The sequence below is a fragment of the Capricornis sumatraensis genome, chromosome 1 (genome assembly GCF_032405125.1).
Source record: "Capricornis sumatraensis isolate serow.1 chromosome 1, serow.2, whole genome shotgun sequence".
Lineage (NCBI taxonomy): Eukaryota > Metazoa > Chordata > Mammalia > Artiodactyla > Bovidae > Capricornis > Capricornis sumatraensis.
Genome location: NC_091069.1, coordinates 222,209,903 through 222,236,499, shown reverse-complemented (window position 1 = coordinate 222,236,499; position 26,597 = coordinate 222,209,903). Strand labels below are relative to the sequence as shown.

General features: G+C 35.4%; 1 protein-coding gene across 1 annotated transcript; it reads left to right on the top strand.

Moving 5' to 3' along the window:
* The first annotated feature begins 1,994 nt into the window (after positions 1-1,994).
* Positions 1,995-24,658, top strand: LOC138082273 (arylacetamide deacetylase). Its single transcript, XM_068975568.1, has 5 exons — positions 1,995-2,132; positions 11,824-12,046; positions 13,615-13,684; positions 14,903-15,074; positions 22,711-24,658. The coding sequence occupies exons 1-5, from the start codon at positions 1,995-1,997 to the stop codon at positions 23,305-23,307; spliced, it is 1,200 nt and encodes a 399-aa protein (XP_068831669.1). The 3' UTR covers positions 23,308-24,658.
* Positions 24,659-26,597: the final 1,939 nt, after the last annotated feature.

Genomic DNA, 26,597 nt, shown 5'->3' with positions numbered 1-26,597 from the left:
ACCAGTGCATTCTCTTGGCAAATGAAGCTTTTGCCCTGCTTCATTCTGCATTCCAAGGCCAAATTTGCCTGTTACTCCAGGTGTTTCTTGACTTCCTACTTTTGCATTCCAATCCCCTATAATGAAAAGGACATCTATTTTGGGTGTTAGTTCTAAGAGGTCTTGTAGGTCTTTATAGAACCATTCAACTTCAGCTTTTTCATTGTTACTTGTTGGGGCATAAACTTGGATTATTGTCATATTGAATGGTTTGCCTTGGAAATGAACAGAGATCATCCTGTCATTTTTGAGACTGCATCCAGGTACTGTATTTTGGACTCCTTTGTTGACCATGATGGCTACTCTATTTCTTCTAAGGGATTCCTGCCTGCAGTAGTAGATACAATGATCATTTGAGTTAAATTCACCAATTCCAGTCCATTTTTGTTCACTGATTCCTAGAATGTTGACATTCACTCTTGCCATGTCTTGTTTGACCACTTCCAATTTGCCTTGATTCATGGACCTAACATTTCAGGCTCCTATGCAATATTGCTCTTTACAGCATCGGACCTTCTTCTATCACCAGTCACATCCACAGCTGGGTATTGTTTTTGCTTTGGCTCCATCCCTTCATTCTTTCTGGAGTTATTTCTCTACTGATCTCCAATAGCATATCGGGCACCTACCAACCTGGAGAGTTCCTCTTTCAGTATCCTATCATTTTGCCTTTTCACACTGTTCATGGGTTTCTCAAGGCAAGAATACTGAAGTGGTTTGCCATTCCTTTCTCCAGTGGACCACATTCTGTCAGGGTTACTTAAATTCATGGCTCTTTAAGAAAATTAGCCTCAGAAGTGTTAAACAGAGAATTAAGTTTTGATTCTCTCCTGGGCAAGTAGTTCTGTAATTTAAAAATTTTCCTTTTATACTATCCACCTTCTATACAGAAATTCCCTTAACAACACATAACAATGTAGTTATCCAAGTTCTTTTTCTTCCTTTCTAGAAAGTGGAACAGTGTCAGAATCACACATTTTACATAAATCAGCAGAATTAGCTTGGCTGCACATGTATGACATCTTCATTTCCAATATTATTTAGTGGCGTTATGTAACAATTGAGGTTATATATTATCAATCAAGGTTATAGATTAACCAAACAGAATTTGAAATAGCAAGTTACATATTAAGCTGAGAAATGCACTTTTGAAATTGGACTTACAAAGTCTACATCAGTGCCTTTCATTTCACAAAGTTCATTATCTTTCCTGGGTTTACCCAACAATGGACCTAAGACTTGGCTTAGGCTTGGGTGCTGCAGTTTTCCATTTTTCACTCCAAAATTACTCCAGTCACTACATAGCCATTAAGATGATCAATTTGTATATGATTGACTTTTAATAAAGCTATAATAAAGATATCATTAAAGATATATCAAATATTTTTATGGATCCCTTTGTTTTCCTCTCTTTCCTGGTGTCTCAAATGGTAAAGAAACTGTCCATAATGCAGGAGAACCCGGTTCAACCCTTGGGTCAAAAGATCCGCTGTAAAGATCCCCTGGAATACCCACTCCAGTACTCTCCTGGAGAATTCCATGGCCAGAGGAGCCTGGTGGGCTACAGTCCATGGGGTGAAAAAAGTCGGACACAACTGAGCAACTAAGACACACACACAGAGGGAGTGTGTGTCTATTCTATTTTCCAGAATCTTTGAGAATATTCTTCTCTAAATTGGTGTTTCACAGTTATTTTTCTCATATGCAAATGCAGGGAGATTTGATATGAACTGTCAAAATGTGAGTGTTATCCTTTACAAACTGCACACTGGAACTTCAGCTCTTATCCTCAGCGCTAGCCTTCTGTACCTGCCATATAACAACCTACTGTGCCAATGAGGAAACTCCATGGCCGAGAAGTTACATAATAACTAGGTGGTGTTTGCCTCTATTTAGTTTCAGGCTTTGAAATGTTGTCTAATACTGTCTTGCTTAAGAAACAAAACAGTTACAACATGGGGAAAAAATATTTTGTCTTTCTGATATTGGGAGTCCTCTTAGCAGTTTATATTTATGAACCTCTTCCAGATAATGTTGAAGAACAGTGGAAAATAATGCTGTTAAATACTTTTTTAAAAACTTCATCATATTTGGTAAGTGAAAATATTTATTAATCAAGAAAGTCAGTTTTCTAAGATTCTAGCTTTGTTTCATTTTGTTTTTACAAGTTCTTCATAACCTTGGCTTCCTGTTGTCAAATTCTCCTGACTGCTATACAGCTGAGTGATCTCAAAGCAAACTGTAACAAGATGACCAAGGAGGCATTCAGGTTGTATTTCTAAAGTGATCTATTCTGCTAGCAGTAAAAATGTGTGTGTGTGCATATGTGTGTGACAATCTTGTTTCATTTTTTCTATTCTTGTGTGCTTTTGAGAGAGTAACAGGCAGGAAGGACAGGGGTCTCCAAATGGAGAAAATAGCCTGCAAGTGTCAGATATTTCTATCTTTCTTAAGTGGCAGGAGGAAACAAACTAGCATATATTTTTCCTTCTCTATACAAATTTAAAAGAAGGTTTCTCTTAAAATACTGTGTTGCCATAATGACACCTGGTCTCACCTGAAGTTAACTATTCTCAAACCTTAAGCTAACCAATGCATTTTTCTTATGGAAATATTTGTCTTAAGCTATGTTAATGTACTATGCTTTACCCCAGACTCTGTCTTCAAGTTGGTTCCGCCTAATGGCTCAGAAACTACTTGACAAACCATTATGTTATACTCAGATATTGTTCCCTTAATCTATGTAAACTAAACTATTTGTATGGTAATCTGCCCTTCTACAAGATTCAAGTCAATCGTTTTATGGCCTGGGATGAATTGGTCTGGTGCCGAGATTATCCCAAAATACATTTTATGGATGAAGGGCCTGGTGCCATTCTGAGTTTTGAGACATTCCTTTCCTTCATTAACAGACTGCTAGTGACTATATAACATCCAGCTGAAGACTAGCAGAGGGTACTCTTTCTGCTCCCTTCTGATGCCTATGTCAGAACCTTTCTCTATCTCCTTTATATTTTAATAAAACTTTATTACACAAAAGCTCTGAGCGATCAAGCCTCATCTCTGACCCCGAATTGAATTCTTCTCCTCCGGAGGCCAAGAATTCCGGTGTCTTTTCGTAGGTCGACAACAAGCTTTCACTTTCAGAATTTCATACAAAATTCAGAAGTCATATGCTTGAACTACTCTGTAGTTACCTATGACATTTAAACACTAGTAATGGTTTTGGAACACAGTATATGCTGTAGACATGCAAGTAGGTCCTCATGGTATAGAAAAGCTGACTGTAAATGCCTAATAAAAAACATGAGAGATTTGTTGTTGTTGGCCAGTTGCCCAGTCGTGTCTGACTCTTTGTGACCCCATGAATTGCAGCACACCAAGCTTTTCTGTCCCTCATAATATCCCTAAGTTTGCCCAAGTGTTCAAGTTCCGTATAGTCAAGAATGAGACGTTTAGTTGAAGGCAATCAGTTACCACCACTGGATTTGTTATGACTACTTATTTGGAAACCTGATCCAGTTTACTCCTCTAAAGTTCTCACTGAAAAATTAGCCTCCTCCCTCTGTCTCTGTCTGTCTGTCTGTCTGTCTCTCTATATATAAAAAAGGAATCAGCAAAGATTGTTTGGTGGCAGATTGAAAACTGCTAGAGTTCTGACCAGTAGAAACCTTTAATCTCAACATTCATATTTCCAGGAATGGAAAGCTCACTACTGTTCTACGTAGTCCACTTCAGTTTTTAAAAAATAATTTTAAATAAATTTTATTTTTTGAATAGTAATGTACCCATATATTTCAAAAATAAAAACAATATGAAAAAAGTGGACACTAAGAATTCCTGCTCACATTCTTGTCTCTTTCCATTGTTTTCTCTCAGGCCTTTGGGGAACACCAGTTTTATTAGCTATTGTGATTCTTCCTGGGGTTGCTTTTTACATATGATGCTAATAATAATGAATACAGCAATAAAAACATATTTTTGTCTCCTTTTCATTCTTCCATAAGAAACAACATAACAAATATTCTGTTGGTTTTTTTGCATTTCTCATTAATCATATATCTTACAGATCTTTTCACAATGTCATGTAAAAAGTCCCCTCATTCTTTTACATAATGCAGTGGATTCAGTAAGTGTATAAAAATATAGTTCACTTATTCAGCATATTGAGGTTGCAAAGTTTTGTTATTTTTAGTATTTTGATATTACAAGCAATAAAATGGTAATACATGAAAAACTTCAAGAGGTTGCATTTTGTCTATGATAAATCCATGAAATGGGATTGCTGAGCCAATTGGAATTTTGTTAATTATTACAAAGTCATTCTGTATTATTTTCCACTTCAACCAGCAAGGTATGAGAATATCGATATTCTCTCAATGCTCAACAAAAATATGCTGTAATTTTTTCTTGACTTTTTTTTATCAGTTCAGTTCAGTTCAGTCGCTCAGTCCTGTCCAACTCTTTGCGACCCCATGAATCTCAGCACGCCAGGCCTCCCTGTCCATCACCATCTTCCGGAGTTCACTCAGACCCACGTCCATCGAGTCCGTGATGCCATCCAGCCATCTCATCCTCTGTTGTCCCCTTCTCCTCCTGCCCTCAATCCCTCCCAGCATCAGAGTCTTTACCAATGAGTCAACTCTTCGCATGAGGTGTCCAAAGTACTGGAGCTTCAGATTTAGCATCATTCCTTCCAAAGAAATCCTAGGGTTGATCTCCTTCAGAATGGACTGGTTGGATCTCCTTGCAGTCCAAGGGACTCTCAAGAGTCTTCTCCAACACCACAGTTCAAAAGCATCAATTCTTCGACACTCAGCCTTCTTCACAGTCCAACTCTCACATCCATACATGCCCACAGGAAAAACCACAGCCTTGACTAGACGGACCTTAGTTGGCAAAGTAATGTCTCTGCTTTTGAATATACTATCTAGGTTGGTCATAGCTTTTCTTCCAAGGAGTAAGTGTCTTAATTTCATGGCTGCAGTCACCATCTGCGGTGATTTTGGAGCCCCCCAAAATAAAGTCTGACACTGTTTCCACTGTTTCCCCATCTATTTCCCATGAAGTGATAGGACCAGATGCTATGATCTTCATTTTCTGAATGTTGAGCTTTAAGCCAACTTTTTCACTCTCCTCTTTCACTTTCATCAAGAGGCTTTTTAGTTCCTCTTCACTTTCTGCCATAAGGGTGGTGTCATCTGCATATCTGAGGTTATTGATGTTTCTCCTGGCAATCTTGATTCCAGCTTGTGTTTCTTCCAGTCCAGCGTTTCTCATGATGTACTCTGCATAGAAGTTAAATAAGCAGGGTGACAATATACAGCCTTGACGTACTTCTTTTCCTATTTGGAACCAGTCTGTTGTTCCATGTCCAGTTCTAACTGTTGCTTCCTGACCTGCATATAGGTTTCTCAAGAGGCAGGTCAGGTAGTCTGGTATTCCCATCTCTTTCAGAATTTTCCACAGTTTATTGCGATCCACACAGTCAAGGGCTTTGGCATAGTCAATAAAGCAGAAATAGATGTTTTTCTGGAACTCTCTTGCTTTTTCCATGATCCAGCAGATGTTGGCAATTTGATCTCTGGTTCCTCTGTCTTTTCTAAAACCAGCTTGAACATCAGGGAGTTCACGGTTCACGTATTGCTGAAGCCTGGCTTGGAGAATTTTGAGCATTACTTTACTAGCATTTGAGATGAGTGCAATTGTGAGGTAGTTTGAGCATTCTTTGGCATTGCCTTTCTTTGGGATTGCAATGAAAACTGCCCTTTTCCAGTCCTGTGGCCACTGCTGAGTTTTCTAAATTTGCTGGGATATTGAGTGCAGCACTTTCACAACATCATCTTTCAGGATTTGAAACAGCTCCACTGGAATTCCATCACCTCCACTAGCTTTGTTCGTAGTGATGCTTTCTAAGGCCCACTTGACTTCACATTCCAAGATGTCTGGCTCTAGATGAGTGATCACATCATCATGATTATCTGGGTCATGAAGATCTTTTTTGTACAGTTCTTCCATGTATTCTTGCCATCTCTTTTGAATATCTTCTGCTTCTGTTAGGTCCATACCATTTTTGTCCTTTATCGAGCCCATCTTTGCATGAAATGTTCCCTTGGTATCTCTAATTTTCTTGAAGAGATCTCTAGTCTTTCCCATTCTGTTGTTTTCCTCTATTTCTTTGCATTGATCGCTGAAGAAGGCTTTCTTATCTCTTCTTGCTATTGTTTGGAACTCTGCATTCAGATGCTTCTATCTTTCCTTTTCTCCATTGCTTTTGGCCTCTCTTCTTTTCACAGCTATTTTTAAGGCCTCCTAAGACAGCCATTTTGCTTTTTTGGATTTCTTTTCCATGGGGATGGTCTTGATCCCTGTCTCCTGTACAATGTCACGAACCTCATTCCATAGTTCATCAGGCACTCTATCTATCAGATCTAGACACTTAAATCTATTTCTCACTTCCACTGTATAATCATAAAGGATTTGATTTACGTCATACCTGAATGGTCTAGTGATTTTCCCTACTTTCTTCAATTTAAGTCTGAATTTGGCAATAAGGAGTTCATGATCTGAGCCAGTCAGCTCCCGGTCTTGTTTTTGTTGACTGTATAGAGCTTTTCCATCTTTGGCTGCAAAGAATAGAATCAATCTGATTTTGGTGTTGACCATCTGGTGATGTCCATGTATAGAGTCTTCTCTTGTGTTGTTGGAAGAAGGTGTTTGCTTGACCAGTGCATTATCTTGGCAAAACTCTATTAGTCTCTGCCCTGCTTCATTCTGCATTCCAAGGCCAAATTTGCCTGTTACTCCAGGTGTTTCTTGACTTTCTACTTTTGTATTCCAATCCCCTATAATGAAAAGGACATCTTTTTGGGGTGTTAGTTCTAAAAGGTCTTATAGGTCTTCATAAAACCGTTCAACTTCAGTTTCTTCAGTGTTAATGATAAATTGTATCCTAGTACAGTTTTATTTTGGGTTTCTCTTAGATTCTGCCTAAGAAGCTCAGGAAGCAGAAACTTTGTTTCCCACAGATAGTCCTTTAAGCTGATTCATACTGCTACTGTCAGCTGAGTGTATGCTCCTTGGTTCTTTGTCTCACCACATCAAAGTTTTGGAGTGACGCTACTATTTTGAGACAAGTCTGGGAGTTCTCCAACAAGGCTAAGGAAATAGCAAATGTCTTTCTCTTTGTAACTACCAGCTTTGTTTCAGTGTCTATATGTGCACTAGTGTTCATGATAATGGCTGACATGTGTACTCCATTATGGAAGCAAAATAGTAGTCTAGCCCCAGTTTATGTGTATCAAGCAGAGCTAGCTAAATAATTTTTGGAGCCTGGTGCTAAATGAAAACCCGAGAACCCTTGTTCAAAAGGCAGGGAGAAAAAGGCACAAAGATATTTAATCACAAAGCTTTTCCTTTAAAAACATTTATTACTCATGATATATAATATATTTGAGCTTCCCAGGTGGCACAATGGTAAAGAATCTACCTGCCGACACAGCAGATGCAAAAGACAAGGGTTTGATCCATGGGTTGGGAAGATCCCCTGATGTAGGAAATGGAAACCACTTCAGTATTCATGCCTGAAAAATCCCATGAACAGAGGAGCCTAGAGGGCTACAGTTCAGGGGTTGCAAAAGTCAGACACGACTGATCACATACACACAGTGTTGAGCTAGGTATGTTTGGGCTTCTCTGGTTGTTCAGCGGTAAAGAATCTGCCTGCCAATGCAGGAGATGCAGGTTTGATTTCTGGGTTGGGAAGATCCCCTGAAGGAGGAAATGTCAACCTACTTCAGTATTCTTGCCTGGGAAATCCCATGGACAAAGGAGCCTGGCAGAATACAGTCCATGGGGTCACAAAAATTCAAGCACGACTGAGCAACTAAACAGCAGCAACAAATAATACAGGTAATAGTGAATACATGAATAACAACATATACAAATTACAAAAATATGTATGTAATTTATGTGTTACAATGAATAATAATAACATTAATGTAATGCTTTTTATTTATCAAGTCTCTTCTCATTTTTCTATAAAGTTACTCATCAGGTCAACAAGATCTATACTTTTAGCAACTTCATTTTCAATACATATAATTGAAATTGAAACCAATTGCTTATGGCAAACACAAAATCACATTAATTTTTAATAATCTGTATATTTTAGATACTAACTCCTTATCAGTTATATCATTTATATAATATCTGCTCCCATTCAGTAGACAGACTTTTCATTTTGTTGATAGTTTCCTTCACTGTGCAAAAGATTTTTAATTTGATGTAGTCCCATTTGTTTATTTTTGTTTTTGTTTCCCTTGTCTGAAGAGACACTTCCAAAAAAATATTGCAGAGACTGATGTCAGAGAGCATATTGCCTATTTTTTAAAGCATTTTATTGATTCAGGTCTTACATTTATGTTTTTGATATATTTTGAGTATATTTTTTAAATGATGTGATAAGATAGTCCTATTTGCTTCTTAGCATGTAGCTGTCCAGTTTTCCCAACACCATTTATTGAAGAGGCTGTCTTTTCCCCCATTTATTCTTGCCCTTTGTCATAGATTAATTTCCCATATAAGTGTGAGTTTATTTCTGGTCTTGAGATTCTAATCCATTGATGTCTGGATCTGTTTTTTTCCAGTATCACAATTCTAATCCATTGATGTCTCGGTTTGTTTTTTTTTTCCCCAGTATAGTCATTATTTGAACAGTATAGCTTAGTAGTATAGTTTGAAATCAGAGAGCATGATACCTCCAGCACTGTTCTTTTTTACCAGAATTGTTTGGGTTATTCAGCATCTTTTGTATTTCCATACAATTTTAGAGTTCTTTATTCTAATTCTATGAAACATGCCATTGGTATTTTGACAGAGATTGCTTTGACTCTGTAGATTGCCTTGGGTAGTATGGTCATTTTTACAGTAATAATGTCAATTCTAATTAATAAGCATCGTATATTTGTCTGTTTGTGTCATCTTCAATTTCTTTCCACATGTCTTACAGTTATCCAAGTCCTAGTCCCATTTTGCCCTACACTTCACACTCCCCGGTTGGCCAGTCCAGTTGATCTGAGCACACACTGACTGCTGCCTACTGTATCTATGGGTCTGAGCATTTAAAATTGTGTCCTTTCATTTATTTCTGATATTGGTAAACTGCAACTTCTCTCTCTCTCTCTCTTTTTTTTTTTTTTTGATTATTCGTACTGGAGGCTGATCAATTTTATGGGATTTTTTTTCCCCAAGGAATAAATCTTTAATTTTCTTTATCTATTTTGATTTTATTGATTTCTATGTTTTCTTCCCCCTTTATTCTTTCCTTCATACTTTGAGTTTAATATGCTAATCTGACTCTAAATTTGTAGTGGAAGAAGCTTAGATCAGCTCCTTTAGACCTTTCTTCTCCTCTAATAATGCATTTAAAGCTAAGAATTTTCCTTCAGTCAATGCTTTTTCTGCACTCTACAAATTTTGATATGCTATAATTTCATTTCCAATTGCTTAAAAATATTTTTTCAATTTGTCTAGAGGTATCTTTTCCTTGGCCAATAAATTATTTAAGAATATGTTGTTTAATTTCCAAATGTGTAGGGATTCCTCATACACTATTATGTTTCCAGTTTTTATTTTACTTATGCTATGGATTGACAACTATTCTGTGTGATCTTCATTTATTTGGCTTGTTGAGATATTTTTCCCCCAAAATTTGTCATGTGGTACATCTTTGTGAAATTTCTTTATGCAGTTGGAATGAATGTGTATTGTTTTCATTGGGTGGAATGTCCTCAATACATTAATTCTGTTGAGTTGATAGTTTTTTCAAATTTTCCATATGCTTACTATTTTTCTATTTGCTTTTTCTATCAATAAATGAGATAAGAATGTCAATTTCCAGCTAATAATTTTGGATTTTTTTGTTTCTCCTTTCAATTTTTTAGTTCTCGATTCCTGCATTGTTAAGCTCTGTTACTGTTTGCACACACATTTTAGTATTGCTGTGTCTTGGAGAATTAGGCTTTTTGTTATTATGATCCCTAATACTGTGTCTTTTTTCAGAAGCCTATATTATAATACAGTCTTGTTATCAGGGTGGCAGGAGATTGATTGAAGAAACCCCCTCAGAAACCAATATCAACGCTGAAGTTCCTTATATTAAATGGCACAGACCAATTAATATAGCCAATCCTCCTATCAGTGCATTTTGTATCTGTAGATTCAACCTGTGTGTGCCTGCTAAGTCACTTGTTATGTCCGACTCTGTGCAACACTATGGACTGTAGACTGCCAGGATCCTCTGTCCGTGGGATTCTCCAGGCAAGAATACTGGAGTGGGTTGCCATGCCCTCCTCTAAGGGATCTTCCCTATCCAAGGGATCAAACTGGCCTCTCCTATGTCTCCTGCATTGGCAGGTGGATTCTTTACCAAAAGCACCACCTGGGAAGCCTGGATTCAACCCACCGGAGATCACAACCCTAGGATCAGTCAGTTCAGTTCAGTCCCTCAGTCGTGTCCCACTCTTTGTGACCCCATGAATCACAGCACACCAGGCCTCTCTGTCCATCACCAACTCCTGGAGTTCACTCAGACTCACGTCCATTGAGTCAGTGATGCCATCCAGCCATCTCATCCTTGGTCATCCCCTTCTTCTCCTGTCCCCAATCCCTCCCATCATCAAAGTTTTTTCCAATGAATCAACTCTTCACATGAGGTGGCATGGAGGGCCAGTTGTATTTTGCTTTCATAGCATTAACTGTATTAAGATTTTTATTTTACCTTCATTTTAATAAAATTAGAAATGAAAGAAGGTTAAAACAGTGCTTATTCCACCATTTTGTTGTATTTGTCATTCCTTTTGAATTACATATTTGAAAATTGAGTATTTTTGTTCCTTAGAGCCTCAGTCATTCTACACCTTTCGTGAAACAAATGTTGGAGTCTTTTATCTATTGAATTGTTAGTCTATTTCTTACTGCAATCAGTTTTTTATATATTTTAAAGACTATCATTTTCATAATTGCAAGTTTATTATTTACATTGTGTTTTGACTTTTCAACCACTTTACTAGATTTTTTAAATATTACTGTTAAATTTAACAAAACTTTATTTATCAATATGCCTTTCATAGCCTTTAGGTTTTGTTTGGCTTTTAATATGTGTGTGTTGTATATTTTATTAAATTCTTCTTAAGGACTCTTTCCTTTCATTCAACCTCTTGGAGTCTAAAAGGATAAGAATAGCAAACAACCTGTATTTCTCTATCACCATATTTTGTTTTTCTCTAGACTAAGCTTACTTAATCTGACTGAAAGGTTTTCTCTTCAGTTAATCATCCAAACTCTATTTTCCTTTTAAATTTTAGTTAAAGTAAAAGTTAAAAACCTTTTCCTCACCTTGAAAATTATTCCAAAGAATTTTTCCCATATTATTATATCACAATGTACTTTTATAACTTGTCTTTCATTTGACTGTGATTTTTTTTCTTTTCTTTTTTATTTTTGAGGATGAATAGTTTGCCTAATTCTACTGGGCATTGACAACAGAATTACATATTCCATATTAATATCTGTTGGGTGAGTGTATAAGTGAAGATTAATGTCACTTAGGTTATTCATCCTACAGTAGTAAAGCACCTGGGTTTGTATATCTTCTGGTGGTATAATCATTGATTTTTCTGACAAAAATAAGAGTTTTGGGGTCATATTGAATATTTATGTACACCTCTTGACTCAAAACATTTTTTACAGTTAGAGTATATGTGTATTTTTATTTCATTTTAGGCCCTGTTTGCTGAAATATTGGGGCTAAACCATTTCATGGAATCGATGACACTCTTTTCAAGCATTCAAGGTTTTCCACCAACATCAGATGGAAACATAATTGTGAGAGATACAACATTCAATGATATTCCTGTCCGTATATATGTGCCCCAACAGAAGACAAAATCATTAAGAAGAGGCTTGTTTTATATTCATGGTGGTGGCTGGTGTTTGGGTAGTAATGGTAAGGGTGATACATTGGTAGATTCATTTCATATAATGTAAATGATGATTCTCATATTGGGAATTATCAATCCCAATTAAATATCATGCTCTTGCTTCTGAAATTATTTTCAGGAAAGCAACATGAATTAAGTTTTTGAAATCTCAGTCTGAATAAAATGTTATTAACATTCAGAATTTAACACTTTTGTTACAAAAATTAAGAGTTTCTGATCCTGCCACCACTCACTGACAGAACCTACAAATTTCGCAGAATGAAGATTAAGCACTTTAGCAAATAAAAACTCTTTTTTTCTTTTGAACTCATTAACATATTGCTGGAAATGTCTTATTTATACTTCAAGACTCAAATGATTATTTTCCAAGTTTCTAATGGCCCAATATAGATGTGAAAAAGCTATCTAATTACTTAATTAAATGTTAAGGTACAGTCAGCTTTCTTGAAATTATCTCCTGCTTAACAGCATAGGACTAAATGAGTTGCATTTTATTATTTTTTTTCCCTTGAAGAACATTTCTATTCTTTCCCAGATCAAATTGTACTCCAGAAAAACAGTTTAGTTTTTATGTTGAAAGGAGACATTTAGTACATTTTTGCAAGTATGTTATCACAATGGATAGCACTGTGGATTTAAAGTAGGAAGACGATGTTCAAGGCCCAAGGTCCAGTGTATTGAGAGTATGGTTGGCAAGGGTAAGACATGCCACTGTGCTCTGAAAAGGAAAACTGATCAGGGGCAAGTGAAATAATCACCAGACTTCATGATTCACATTCTACTGACATGTGAATATGTAAACTGATCAACAGGAAGCTAAGTATTAGACTTTTTTCTTTAGGTAATATTTTAAGATAAAGGGAAGAAATATAAAGTCATCACAGTAAACTTTATTCTTGACAGTATCATTTTTAAATTCTTATAGTGGTCCAGTATTGTGGTCTTTTACAGACTGGGACCTGGGGACCAGAGTCGACGAAAAGAAAGAGAGAAAAAGAGAGAGCCGTATCTCTCGGGTTATGTGGAAAACCAGTAAAGCCCATGCACAGGACTTGTACCACTCACGAAGGCACAGGGCATCCTCTCAAGGAGGTCTTGAAAGCCCAGTGGAGAAAGTGAGCTCAGTAGGCTTCCACACTCCAAAGAGAATGAAGACAGAAAGAAGGACGTGGGGGACCCAAGTCTCTAGTAGAACAAGGGTACTTCATTAGCAGAAATGCATGCTTATATATCTTCAGTAAAATGATTACTCAGCCATTACAAAGAATGAAATTCTACCAGTTGCAACAAAATGGATAGTCTAATACATACAAGGTCCCTGAAGGAATAGTCTAATACATACAAGGTAGTATAGTCTAATACATAAAAGGTCAGCGAAAGGAATCCAAGCAGGTACCCTTTCCCATGATCTCAGTACTGAGAACTGCGTGCAGCTCTACTCTTTCCTGTATTCCAGGAACTGATAAGGAACAGCGAGTCCTTGAGAAATGGCACATAAAAGGAAAATGCAACATATTGGATCCCTTAAAGTTGAACGTCCCCTGACAGTCCAGTATTTTTTCTTTTATTTCAGATTATTATACCTATGACCTTCTGTCAAGATGGACAGCAGACAGACTTGATGCAGTTGTCATATCAACCAAGTAAGAGCTGTGTTATTTGATTTTAGGCCATATGCCTTACATAGCAATATACACACAACTATATAGAGTGTCTTATTATGGCAAAAATTAATCTGTGCCTCTGATGACATTGACTACGGACAGAGAAACCTAATGTCAGAAGCTGTCCAGTCCAGCAGTGGAGAGAAAAGGCATACACCACATTTGAAGAAGGAACAGAGGTCAGAAAGGAAAGATGTTGTTCAAGTGAAGTTAGCCAAAAGTATCACATGGATTTAACTACTACCTCTGGGTCTTTCCCTATAATTAGCAGGATATTAAGGAAATTTTGGAGCCAGAGGATTGGGGTTGACTGTCAGCTCTGCAGATTGGTAACTGTGTGATATTTTAAAGGATATTGAACTCTAAGTATTAGTGATTTGCATATCTCATCATTGACATAGGGATTACATATTATAATACATATAACAGTGCTTAGAAAGGTGCCTAGAAGTTAGTAATCCATTGATATTACCCATATTTACCATGAAAGTAAGACAAAACCTATCTCAAAGTCCATTCTAATACACACTTTAGAAAGAGTAGGAAAAGGGTTTAAATTTTCTATAGAACACACTCTCTGTGAGAACCTTCTTAAACATAAACTTCAGAAAATTCAGTTAATGAACTAATGGAATAATTATCATATTAAATTGATATATTTTGATAAAATAATAGTAATTCTAGAGAAACAAGTAATAATAATGATATATTTTTTTTAAAAAAGGTAGAACACTTACCAAAAATAATCACTCTGCAAATATGTTTTTCTGGGAAAGGTAGCAGCTAGTAAGTTTTTCCCCAAGACTGAACCAAATTTAACAATTGGACTTTACATTTTGATTATAAAAAGGGCAATATTTAGAGATTCTTAGTCAAATTTTATGATTGGGAAAAACATGTTTCCAACAAATATGTTGGTAAAAGCAAAATTTTACTTTTGATTTTGGGTCAAGAGTCCAGGAAAACCAATGGTTATAGCACAGGGAACTCTGCTCAATATTCTATTATAAACTATATAGAAAGGAATCTGAAGAACAATGAATATATGTATATGTGTAATGGAATCATTTGCTGTACACTTGAAACTAACACAACAGTGTTAATCAAATATAAGCCAATATAAAGTAAAAATTAAATAAAAAATTTTAAATGATAAGAAAATCAATGATTAAGAAAGCATTGTTTTCCTACCTACAGCTACAGACTAGCCCCAAAGTACCATTTTCCAGTTCAATTTGAAGATGTGTACACTGCATTAAAATGGTTTTTAGACCCCCAAATTCTTGAAAGCTATGGTGTAGATCCTGGAAGAATCGGTATCTCTGGAGACAGTGCTGGAGGGAATTTAGCTGCAGCAGTGGCACAGCAGGTAAGATGCTCAGCATTTTCACTTCTTGTATTTTCTTATCTTTCATTTGCTAATTTTTGACTCATACATCAGGATTATAAATATAATTTGTCACTAATTTTATTTTACTTATTTAGGGAACATTAAGAATAATTTCATACTTTGATACTTCTTTATATATAAAATGCTAAAACAATTTCCTATATAGTTCACTGGCATTTTTCATTGGAGAAAATCAATAAAGGGTAACTAAAAGTATAATTAAGAAATCAGAATATTGTATGTAATCTAAGTATATTCATGACATATGTTCAGAATATTGTATATTATAATATAATTTAATATGTGTATATATGCTTGGCAGAAAGAAATATAGGTCATCACTGAGAGAAGTCAACATAATCCTAGGTTCCAGTTTATTCTTAAAACTGATTTTTTTTGTTAGTAATCAACAGAGAGTTGAAGGTAAGCAGATATACAAAGAGGAAAATAAAAACAAATCAACAGGAAAAAATATCACTCAGATTCAGATATTGTTATTGTTAAAAAAATGTTTTAGTAGAATCTGTTTAAAATAAATAAAAGTGTATTTTAAAATTTGGAAATATGCTCATGAAAGAAGCTATAAAAACTAATGTAAGATATTTCAAAAGTAAACAAAATTTCAATAAATAAAAATATTACCCATAAAAATTAGGCTTTCAATGTAGTTGTTTTAAGATTTTATACATTTTGAGCAATTTTAGATTCATATAAAAATTGAGGAGAAGATGAGGAATTTACAATCTACCCTCTGCCACACATTCATAGACTCTTTCATTATCAACAACCCCACCCAGAGTGGCACATTTACTACAGTTAATGAACTGATATTTACACATTATAATCCTCCAAAGTCCATAGTTTATATTAGGGTTCATTCTAGGTTTTACTACGTAGAAGTGTTAACATACTGACTGAAATACAGCAATATAGAAATTGGAAGAGAGATCAGAAAATTGTTTGTAATATTGAACAGAGAGATTAAAAGATAGAAAATACAAAATAATGAGAATTCATTAAATATATGGCAAAAGACTAATATGAATACATCCTTCTAATCTGAGATCAAAATGATGACTTTTTTTAGAAATAAAATTCCAGAAAATTCACAATTCAATATACTCTCCCTTTGGATTTTAAAGAGGATTGTTTCAGGCAGAAGGAAATTAACCACTGAGGGAGGATCAAAAGGTAGGAAAAAATAAAGAGAAGGAAAAAGGGTAAATATATTCACAAACTAAAATGAAAATGAACATGACTCTATAAAATAATAATATTGTGTCCTGTGATATAAAAATAGAAATAAATTAATATGAAAAATAATAATTACCTATGCATAGAAAGGCTAATTAAAATTTTGAATTATTCCAATAACTTTATATTCTGTAAGAAGGTAATAAAGAAATAATTAATATTCAGTACAGTTCAGTTCAGTCACTCAGTCGTGTCCGACTCTGAGACCCCATGAAACAGCACGCTAGGCCTCCCTGTCCATCACCAAATCCCAGCATTCACTCAAACTCATGTCTATCGAGTCGGTGATGCCATCCAGCCATCTTCACATTGATAAAGTAATGAATTGTATGATTATCCTTAGTGGACATATAAAAAAATTTTGTAAAAATGTACCAATAAAATGATATCACAGGAAAACTGAATAATAAAAAATTTTTCAAATAATACAAAGGGGAAAGGAATAAGAGAATAGATGAGATAAATAGAATGCACAATAATACATAAACTATGAATTTAAACCAAAAATATTAATAAATATTTTGATGTAGATGTATTAAAAATTCTGGTAGAATACAAAAATGGAAAAATAAAATTTTAAACTCCAACAGAAGTTGTATGAATCAGTTCAGTTCAGTCGCTAAGTCGTGTCCGACTCTGCGACCCCATGAATTGCAGAACGCCAGGCCTCCCTGTCCATCACTAACTCCCAGAGTTCACTCAGAGTCACGTCCATCGAGTCCGTGACACTATCCAGCCATCTCATCCACTGTCGTCCCCTTCTCCTCCTGCCCCCAATCCCTCCCAGCATCAGAGTCTTTACCAATGAGTCAACTCTTCACATGAGGTGGCCAGAGTACTGGAGTTTCAGCTTTAGCATCATTCCTTCCAAAGAAATCCCAGGGCTGATCTCCTTCAGAGTGGACTGGTGGGATCTCCTTGCAGTCCAAGGGACTCTCAAGAGTCTTTTCCAACACCACACTTCAAAAGCATCAATTCTTCGGCACTCAGCCTTCTTCACAGTCCAACTCTCACATCCATACATGACCACAGGAAAAACCATAGCCTTGACTAGATGGACCTTAGTCGGCAAAGTAATGTCTCTGCTTTTGAATATACTGTCTAGGTTGGTCATAGCTTTTCTTCCAAGGAGTAAGTGTCTTTTAATTTCATGGCTGCAATCACCATCTGCAGTGATTTTGGAACCCCTAAATATAAAGTTTGACACTGTTTCCACTGTTTCCCCATCTATTTCCCATGAAGTGATGGGACCAGATGCCATGATCTTAGTTTTCTGAATGTTGAGCTTTAAGCCAACATTTTCACTCTCCTCTTTCACTTTCATCAAGAGGCTTTTTAGTTCCTCTTCGCTTTCTGCCATAACGGTGGTGTCATCTGCATATCTGAGGTTATTGATGTTTCTCCCGGCAAACTTGATTCCAGCTTGTGTTTCTTCCAGTCCAGCGTTTCTCATGATGTACTCTGCCTATAAGTTAAATAAGCAGGGTGACAATATACAGCCTTGACGTACTCCTTTTCTTATTTGGAACCAGTCTGTTGTTCCATGTCCAGTTCTAACTGTTGCTTCCTGACCTGCATACAGGTTTCTCAAGAGGCAGGTCAGGTGGTCTGGTATTCCCATTTCTCTCAGAATTTTCCACAGTTTATTGTGATCCACACAGTCAAAGGCTTCAGCATAGTCAATAAAGCAGAAATAGATGTTTTTCTGGAACTCTCTTGCTTTTTCCATGATCCAGCAGATGTTGGCAATTTGATCTCTGGTTCCTCTGCCTTTTCTAAATCCAGCTTGAACATCAGGGAGTTCACAGTTTATGTATTGCTGAAGCCTGGCTTGGAGAATTTTGAGCATTACTTTACTAGCATGTGAGATGAGTGCAATTGTGGGTAGTTTGAGCATTCTTTGGCATTGCCTTTCTTTGGGATTGCAATGAAAACTGCCCTTTTCCAGTCCTGTGGCCACTGCTGAGTTTTCTAAATTTGCTGGCATATTGAGTGCAGCACTTTCACAGCATCATCTTTCAGGATTTGAAACAGCTCAATTCCATCACCTCCACTAGCTTTGTTCATAGTGATGCTTTCTAAGGCCCACTTGACTTCACATTCCAGGATGTCTGGCTCTAGATGAGTGATCACACCATCGTGATTATCCGGGTTGTGAAGATATTTTTTTGTACAGTTCTTCTGTGTATTCTTGCCACCTCTTCTTAATATCTTCTGTTTCTATTAGGTCCATACCATTTCTGTCCTTTATCGAGCCCATCTTTGCATGAAATGTTCCCTTGGTATCTCTAGGATGTTTTAAAACACAGATATAGATAGGTGCAAGAGAAAAGATAGTAAAATATATGTCAAGCAAATACTGATCAGTATACTTATTTTATAATCATATTAAATAATCTTAGAGGAAAAAAACTATTCCTGAAATTAACATGCAACATTCCTAACTATAATTCCATTTAATGGAAGATGAAAAAAAAAAACCCACATTCATTAACATGCAATTAATAACAGTCTGAAAACACAGAGCAAAGCTGATAGGAAATAAAGGAAAATGAACAAGTTAATAGTGAAATTGGAAGAATTTTGCTAATCTCTTTCAGTAATAGAACAGCATGGTTGGTAAATTTAAACAATGAACATAAAATACTAAACAGAAGAATGTACATTTCTTTGAAACACACAAAATATTTTTCTTAATCAGACACATATATAGGGTTATAAACCAACTCTCAAACAATTCAAAGAACTGAAATCAAATAGACCCCTGCTATTCATAGCATAGTATGTGGACTAGCAGTATCAGCAGCATCTGGGCACTTATTGGAGATAGAGAATCACTGATCTTACCACAGATGTCCTGAATAACACTATGCGTATGTAACAAGAATTCCAAGTGATTCTAAGTATGCACAATAAAATTTGAGAAATCAAATTATTTTGATTATATCTCTGTCCACAGTTAGCATAATGCTTTGAACTACTAATAAAATATCAAGAGAAAACTCTGTATGTTTTGAAAGTAAGATGCTCATTCCTAATTAATCCAAGTGCAAAAGAAGAAATCATAATGAAAATGTGAAAATATTTGACCAGCATTATAATAGATATACATTATACTGTGTGAAACACAGATATATCAACATCCAGAGGAAAATATAAAGCCTTAACTAAATATAAAAAAAATTGCAAAAATTAACAGTTCAGTATGCATTTCATGAAATTAAAAAAGAAAAGAATGTCTAAAAAATAAAAAAAAGACAAAATAAAAAGGGATAAGAGATAGATGAGAGCATAAAAAAGAAATGAAAAATAAACACAATAAGATTAGCAAAGTCAACAGAAATGGTTTCTTGAAAAAAGCAATATAGTTGATTAGTCTGGGTGAGACAAACCAAAAAACAAACAAACAAACAAACAAACATGATGAGAATCTTAATAAGTTAATATAAGGAAGAAAAGGAGACTGTAGCTATATATCTTACAGATATTAAAAATACAATAGTATACTTTGAACACCTTTACAGCAATGCATTCAAATTTACATGAAATAGAAATATGCACCATAAAAAGAACTGACTCTAGGGGAAATATGAAACAGTTCATTTCAGTTCAGTCTCTCAGTCGTGTCTGACTCTTTGAGACCCCATGAATCGCAGCACGCCAGGTATCCCTGTCCATCACCATCTTCCGGAGATCACTCAGACTCACGTCCATCAAGTCCGTGATGCCATCCAGCCATCTCATCCTCGGTCATCCCTTTCTCCTCCTGCCCCCAATCCCTCCCAGCATCAGAGTCTTTTCCAATGAGTCAACTCTTTGCATGAGGTGGCCAAAGTACTGGAGCTTCATCTTTAGCATCATTCCTTCCAAAGAAATCCCAGGGTTGATCTCCTTCAGAATGGACTGGTTGGATCTCCTTGCAGTCCAAGGGACTCTCAAGAGTCTTCTCCAACACCACAGTTCAAAAGCACCAATTCTTTGGCGCTCAGCCTTCTTCACAGTCCAACTCTCACATCCATACATGAACACAGGAAAAACCATAGCCTTGACTAGATGGACCTTAGTCGGCAAAGTAAAGTCTCTGCTTTTGAATATGTTATCTAGGTTGGTCATAACTTTTCTTCCAAGGAGTAAGCATCTTTTAATTTCATGGCTGTAGTCACCATCTGCAGTGATTTTGGAGCCCAAAAAAATAAAGTCTGACACTGCTTCCACTGTTTCCCCATCTATTTCCCATGAAGTGATGGGACCAGATGCCATGATCTTCGTTTTCTGAATGTTGAGCTTTAAGCCAACTTTTTCACTCTCCTCTTTCATTTTCATCAAGAGGCTTTTTAGTTCCTCTTCACTTTCTGCCATAAGGGTGGTGTCATCTGCATATCTGAGGTTATTGATGTTTCTCCCAGCAATCTTGATTCCAGCTTGTGTTTCTTCCAGTCCAGCGTTTCTCATGATGTACTCTGCCTATAAGTTAAATAAACAGGGTGACAATATACAGCCTTGATGTACTCCTTTTCCTATTTGGAACCAGTCTGTTGTTCCATGTCCAGTTCTAACTGTTGCTTCCTGACCTGCATACAGATTTCTCAAGAGGCAGGCTGTATATTATTATCATGAAATAAACTAAATTGTCATTTTTATATTTTTACACACACACACTCCAGGATGAAATAGTTTTAAAGACAAACTCTGAGAAGTATTTTTAATAGAAATATCTACTAAAAACAAATTCTGAAAGTTGCAAAAGTTGCATTTTGGGAGGCTGATGTATCTTGATTTGTAACCTGACAAGGTCAATTTGAGAAGGAAAAATGTTAAACATCTACATTTGTGAACACAGATGCAAAATCCTGAACTAAAATACTATCCAAAAAATTAAACAACACTTTAAATGGTTAGTTTATCATGACTATTTTGAGTTCATTCTAGTAGATTGTGATAGGTTTAACATTAAAATATCTTTAATACAATTCTCCAAATTAATAATTTAAAGAAGAAAATAATGATTATCTTAATAAAAGTAAATTGTTCAAAGATAATATCCAGAATCTATAAATATGTAAAAATTAGCAAACAGTGAATAGAAATGAATCTCCTTAATTTGAAAAAGTATGTATACAAAATCACTTAGAAGAAACATCATACTTAATAGGTAAGTCATAAAAGTTTTCTCTTGAAAATTGGATACACACTACCTGTACCCAGTTGTACCTGAAATCCTGGCCAGTGCTCTGAATGATAAGCAAGTGATACTATTTTTTGGTGTGCTAATCAGTTTGATTCTTCCTGAGTATGTCATTGCTTCAGGCACATACAAGATAAAGTTGGTTCTGAAAATTTTAACTTACCAAACATAACTATGCAGTACACTAGATACAAATTTTATGACTGATAAAATGATCAGTTTGTTCCAGTAACAGAAGCACATTGCAGGAAAATTAGCTTTGAAGAAAACTATAGAATTCTGTTTCTGGATGAAGATGGGGACTATATTTAGAAAAGCACAAAAATTCAAATTTTATTCAAACTATTAAGTTTAAATATTAAATTTGAGTAATAAGTTAAAATATCAAATAAGTTTGAATATTAAAAACCTAATAGTTCTGTATAATTTAAACTTATCCAGAATCAAGCATCTCTTTAAAACTCAAGCTATTTCCTTCCCATCTCAATTCTTGCTAACATATTTAGATATTTAAAATAATTGTAATAATAGAAAAATATGTTAATCACTCAGTCGTGTCTGACTCTTTGTGACCCCATGGACTGTAGCCTGCCAGGCTTCTCTGTCCATGGAATTCTCCAGGCAAGAATACTGGAGTGGATAGCCATTCCCTTATCCAGGGTATTTTCCCTATCCAGGGTTTGAATCTAAGTCTCCGGCATTGCAGGTGGATTCCTTACCATCTGAGCCACCAGGGAAGCTCAATAATAGAAAAGAGAAGATCAAGTACATGATTATAAACTTATAGAACCTCAGATTATAAATCCAGGCTCCATAAGTATGAAATTACATTTAGTAAAAGATCCTTTTTTTAAAAAAATGATTCTATTCCACAGTCTATGAGGAGGATACGAATTAATTTTGCTTTGAAATTTAAAACATATTAAATTTATGAACATCTAATATACAGGGAGGCCTGGCATGCTGGACTTCTTGAGTTTGCAAAGAGTCAGACATAACTGAGTGACTGAACTAAACTGAACTGAATACTAAAATTTACTTGATATTAAGATTTTAATTTTTTATCAAAATGTTATTGGATTATATTTTTAAGAACCTTAATAATACATTGTTTTAACATGGTTAATTTTTTCATTAAAAAGACTTATTAAAACAATACATTATAATTTTTTTCAGCTCTTAGAAGACCCAGATATCAAGATCAAGCTCAAGGTTCAATCTTTAATATATCCTGCCCTTCAGAATATTGATTTCGATTTACCATCATATCAAGAAAATGCACATTATCCATTTCTGTCGAAATCACTCATGGTCAGATTCTGGAGTGAATATTTTACTACAGATAGATCACTTAAGAAAGCAATGCTTTCCAACCAACACATTCCTCTGGAATCAATCCATCTGTTCAAATTTGTTAATTGGAGTTCTTTGCTCCCTGAGAAGTTTAAGAAAGGTCACATTTATAAGACTCCAACTCATGGTAGTTCAGAGCTGGCTAAAAAATATCCAGGGATTCTAGATGTGAAAGCATCACCATTGCTAGCTGATGACAGCAAGTTGCATGGTTTACCCCTGACCTATGTCATCACTTGTCAGTATGATGTCTTAAGAGATGATGGACTCATGTATGTTACTCGACTTCAGAATTCTGGAGTTCGAGTGATCCATAACCACATAGAGGGTGCATTCCATGGAACACTTTATTTTCTTTTTACTAAAGTTGGTTATAGAGCAGCCGATCAGTATATTAACTGGCTACATGAAAACCTGTAATAAAAACCTGATCAATATAGAAAAAGGTAAGCCCCAGAATTTCAGGAAAAAAGGACAAACACCAAGAGTATTCACATTAGGAATACGTGTTTTATAGACATATAAACGTATTATAGACGTATAGTCTTTCTAAATCTGCATGTAGGTAATTGTTGTTATTGTCAAGGAATGATTTTTATAGTTTAGTCTCAGAGTAATTCATTCACTTTTGTTTCTCACAGTGTATTGGATTTTATTTTTCAGTTTTAGCTATCATTTTCAAGCATCTAGTTTTCTTACATTCCTTTCATTTTACTTGCCTCATAAATTATTTCAGTTAGAAGAAGTGTCTGCTTGTTTAATAACAACCATTTACTCTGCATGGTTTCAGATCATTGGATAAGATCCATTTAATGCTGGCATGAATGAAGTTGTTATTCTTTCTATGTATTTTTGTCCCAGCTCTATATCAACTGTCCACCACTGCAAAATTTATTTTCTAATGCACAACTCATTAGTCAAGGAAAACAAAATATAAATAATTGAGATATAAAGATATCTCAATCTCTTGATATCTTGATGAGAGGTGCTGACAGATTATTTTAGCCAGACAAAAGCAACATTTACTTTTGGATAACTGAATCCTTTTTTTTTAAATATAAATTTATTCATTTTAATTGGAGGCTAATTACTTTACTATATTGCATTGGTTTTTCCATACATCAACGTGGAGTCAGCTAAGAAAATAGCTCCAAATATGAGTAGCTGAGCAGTAATAGGAGAAGCACAAGGAAACAAAAATGCATATGTGTATACGTATTGGACTTCTCTGGTGGCTCAGACGGTAAAGCGTCTGTCTACAATGCGGGAGACCCAGGTTCGAGCCCTGGGTTGGGAAGATCCCCTGAAGAAGCAAATGGCAATCCACTCCAGTACTATTAACTGGAAAATCCCATGGACAGAGGAGCCTGGTACACTACAGTCTACGGGGTCGCAAAGAGTCGGACACGACGGAGCAACTTCACTTTCACTTTCATACATATATGTTTGCACATATGCTCATATATCAATGTATTTAATCTACATCTACATATATATATATATATCTGTATATACATACACATACATATATACATGTCCTCAAATGTATACCAAACCACACTATAGCATTATAAATTTAAAAATAGTTTTGGGAAAATAAATTATTGAGTAGTGTGATAGGTAAGTTTGAAGATGTTTTATATAAAATAAATTTATTTTTAAAAATTGAATGTGTGCCTCTAAATAGAGACTTTATGAAACATAATGAATTCAATTATTTGAAAAAAGTGCTGTAAAAATATTTTGTTGAATTCTTCTGTTACTGGTGTTTGTCATTATCCTCTGCCTACCTCAAAGTATTCTGCAGTGGAAAACTTTATCAAATAAAGACAGTCCAGTGTTTGAGTTCAGCATACTAGAAAATATTTCCTTAACTGAATTAGTGTATTTAAAATAAAACAAGCAAAAACACTGCTGAATAAGTGAATGGATGTGAATTAGACCAAAACAGAAGTCCAGAAACAAATCGTGCATTATTATGTTACTTTCTTAAATTTATATCTGATTTTTTTCATATTTAAACCTGTTCAAAATTACAATATTTACTTGTAATTTTCATTTTCTAGTTGTTGACATCAGGGATATAGAAACCAGTTGCTTTTATATATTGACTTTGTATCCTAAGGCCTTGCTTAATTCATTTAGTAGTTCTGAAAGCTCTACACTAAATGATTTATGATTTTCTATGTAGATAATTGTTTCAACTGTGAATATGAGTTTTATCAATAATTATTATTTTTTTATTTTTTTAATTTTATTTTTACTTTATTTTACTTTACAATACTGTATTGGTTTTGCCATACATTGACATGAATCCACCACGGGTGTATACAAGCTCCCAATCCTGAATCCCCCTCCCACCTCTCACCCCATATCATCTCTCTGGATCATCCCCATGCACCAGCCCCAAGCATCCTGTATCCTGTATCGAACATAGACTGGCACTTCGTTTCTTACATGATAGTATACATGTTTCAATGCCATTCTCCCAAATCATCCCACCCTCTCCCTCTCCTTCTGAGTCCAAAGGTCCATTCTATATATCTGTGTCTCTTTTGCTGTCTCGCATACAGGGTCATCATTACCTTCTTTCTAAATTCTGTATATATGTGTCAGTATACTGTATTGGTGTTTTTCTTTCTGGCTTGCTTCACTCTGTATAATCGGCTCCAGTTTCATCCATCTCAATAGAACTGATTCAAATGTATTCTTTTTAATGGCTGAGTAATATTCCATGTGTACATGTACCACAGCTTTCTTATCCATTCATCTGCTGATGGACATCTAGGTTGTTTCCATGTCCTGGTTGTTATAAACAGTGCTGTGATGAACATTGGGGTACATGTGTCTCTTTGAATTCTGGTTTCCTTGGTGTGTATGCCCAGCAGTGGGATTGCTGGGTCATAAGGCAGTTCTATTTGCAATTTTTTAAGGAATCTCCACATTGTTCTCCATAGTGGCTGTACTAGTTTGCATTCCCACCAACAGTGTAAGAGGGTTCCCTTTCCTCCGCATCCTCTCCAGCATTTATTGCTTGTAGACTTTTGGATTGCAGCCATTCTGACTGGCATGAAATGGTACCTCATTGTGGTCTTGATTTGCATTTCTCTGATAATGAGTGATGTTGAGCATCTTTTCATGTATTTGTTAGCCATCTGTATGTCTTCTTTGGAGAAATGTCTATTTAGTTCTTTGGCCCATTTTTTGATTGGGTCGTTTATTTTTCCAGAATTGAGCTGCAGAAGTTGCTTGTATATTTTTGAGATTAGTTGTTTGTCAGTTGCTTCATTTGTTATTGTTTTCTCCCATTCAGAAGGCTGTCTTTTCACTTTACTTATAGTTTCCTTTGTTGTGCAGAACTTTTAATTTTAATTAGGACCCATTTGTTTATTTTTGCTTTTATTTCCAGTATTCTGGGAGGTGAATTATAGAGGATCCTGCTGTGATTTATGTCAGAGAGTGTTTTGCCTATGTTCTCTTCTAGGAATTTTATAGTTTCTGGTCTTACGTTTAGATCTTTAATCCATTTTGGGTTTATTTTTGTGTGTGGTGTTAGAAAGTGATCTAGTTTCATTCTTTTACAAGTGGTTGACCAGTTTTCCCAGCACCACTTGTTAAAGAGATTGTCTTTACTCCATTGTATGTTTTTGTCTCCTCTGTCGAAGATAAGGTGTCCATAGGTGTGTGGATTTATCTCTGGGCTTTCTATT

Excerpts from the sequence above, each read along its gene's own strand:
- LOC138082273 (XM_068975568.1), top strand. The coding sequence starts at position 1,995 with ATGGGGAAAAAATATTTTGTCTTTCTGATATTGGGAGTCCTCTTAGCA. Across the intron at positions 2,133-11,823 it reads TAAAAACTTCATCATATTTG|GCCCTGTTTGCTGAAATATT; the intron begins GTAAGTGAAAAT and ends ATTTCATTTTAG. Across the intron at positions 15,075-22,710 it reads CTGCAGCAGTGGCACAGCAG|CTCTTAGAAGACCCAGATAT; the intron begins GTAAGATGCTCA and ends AATTTTTTTCAG.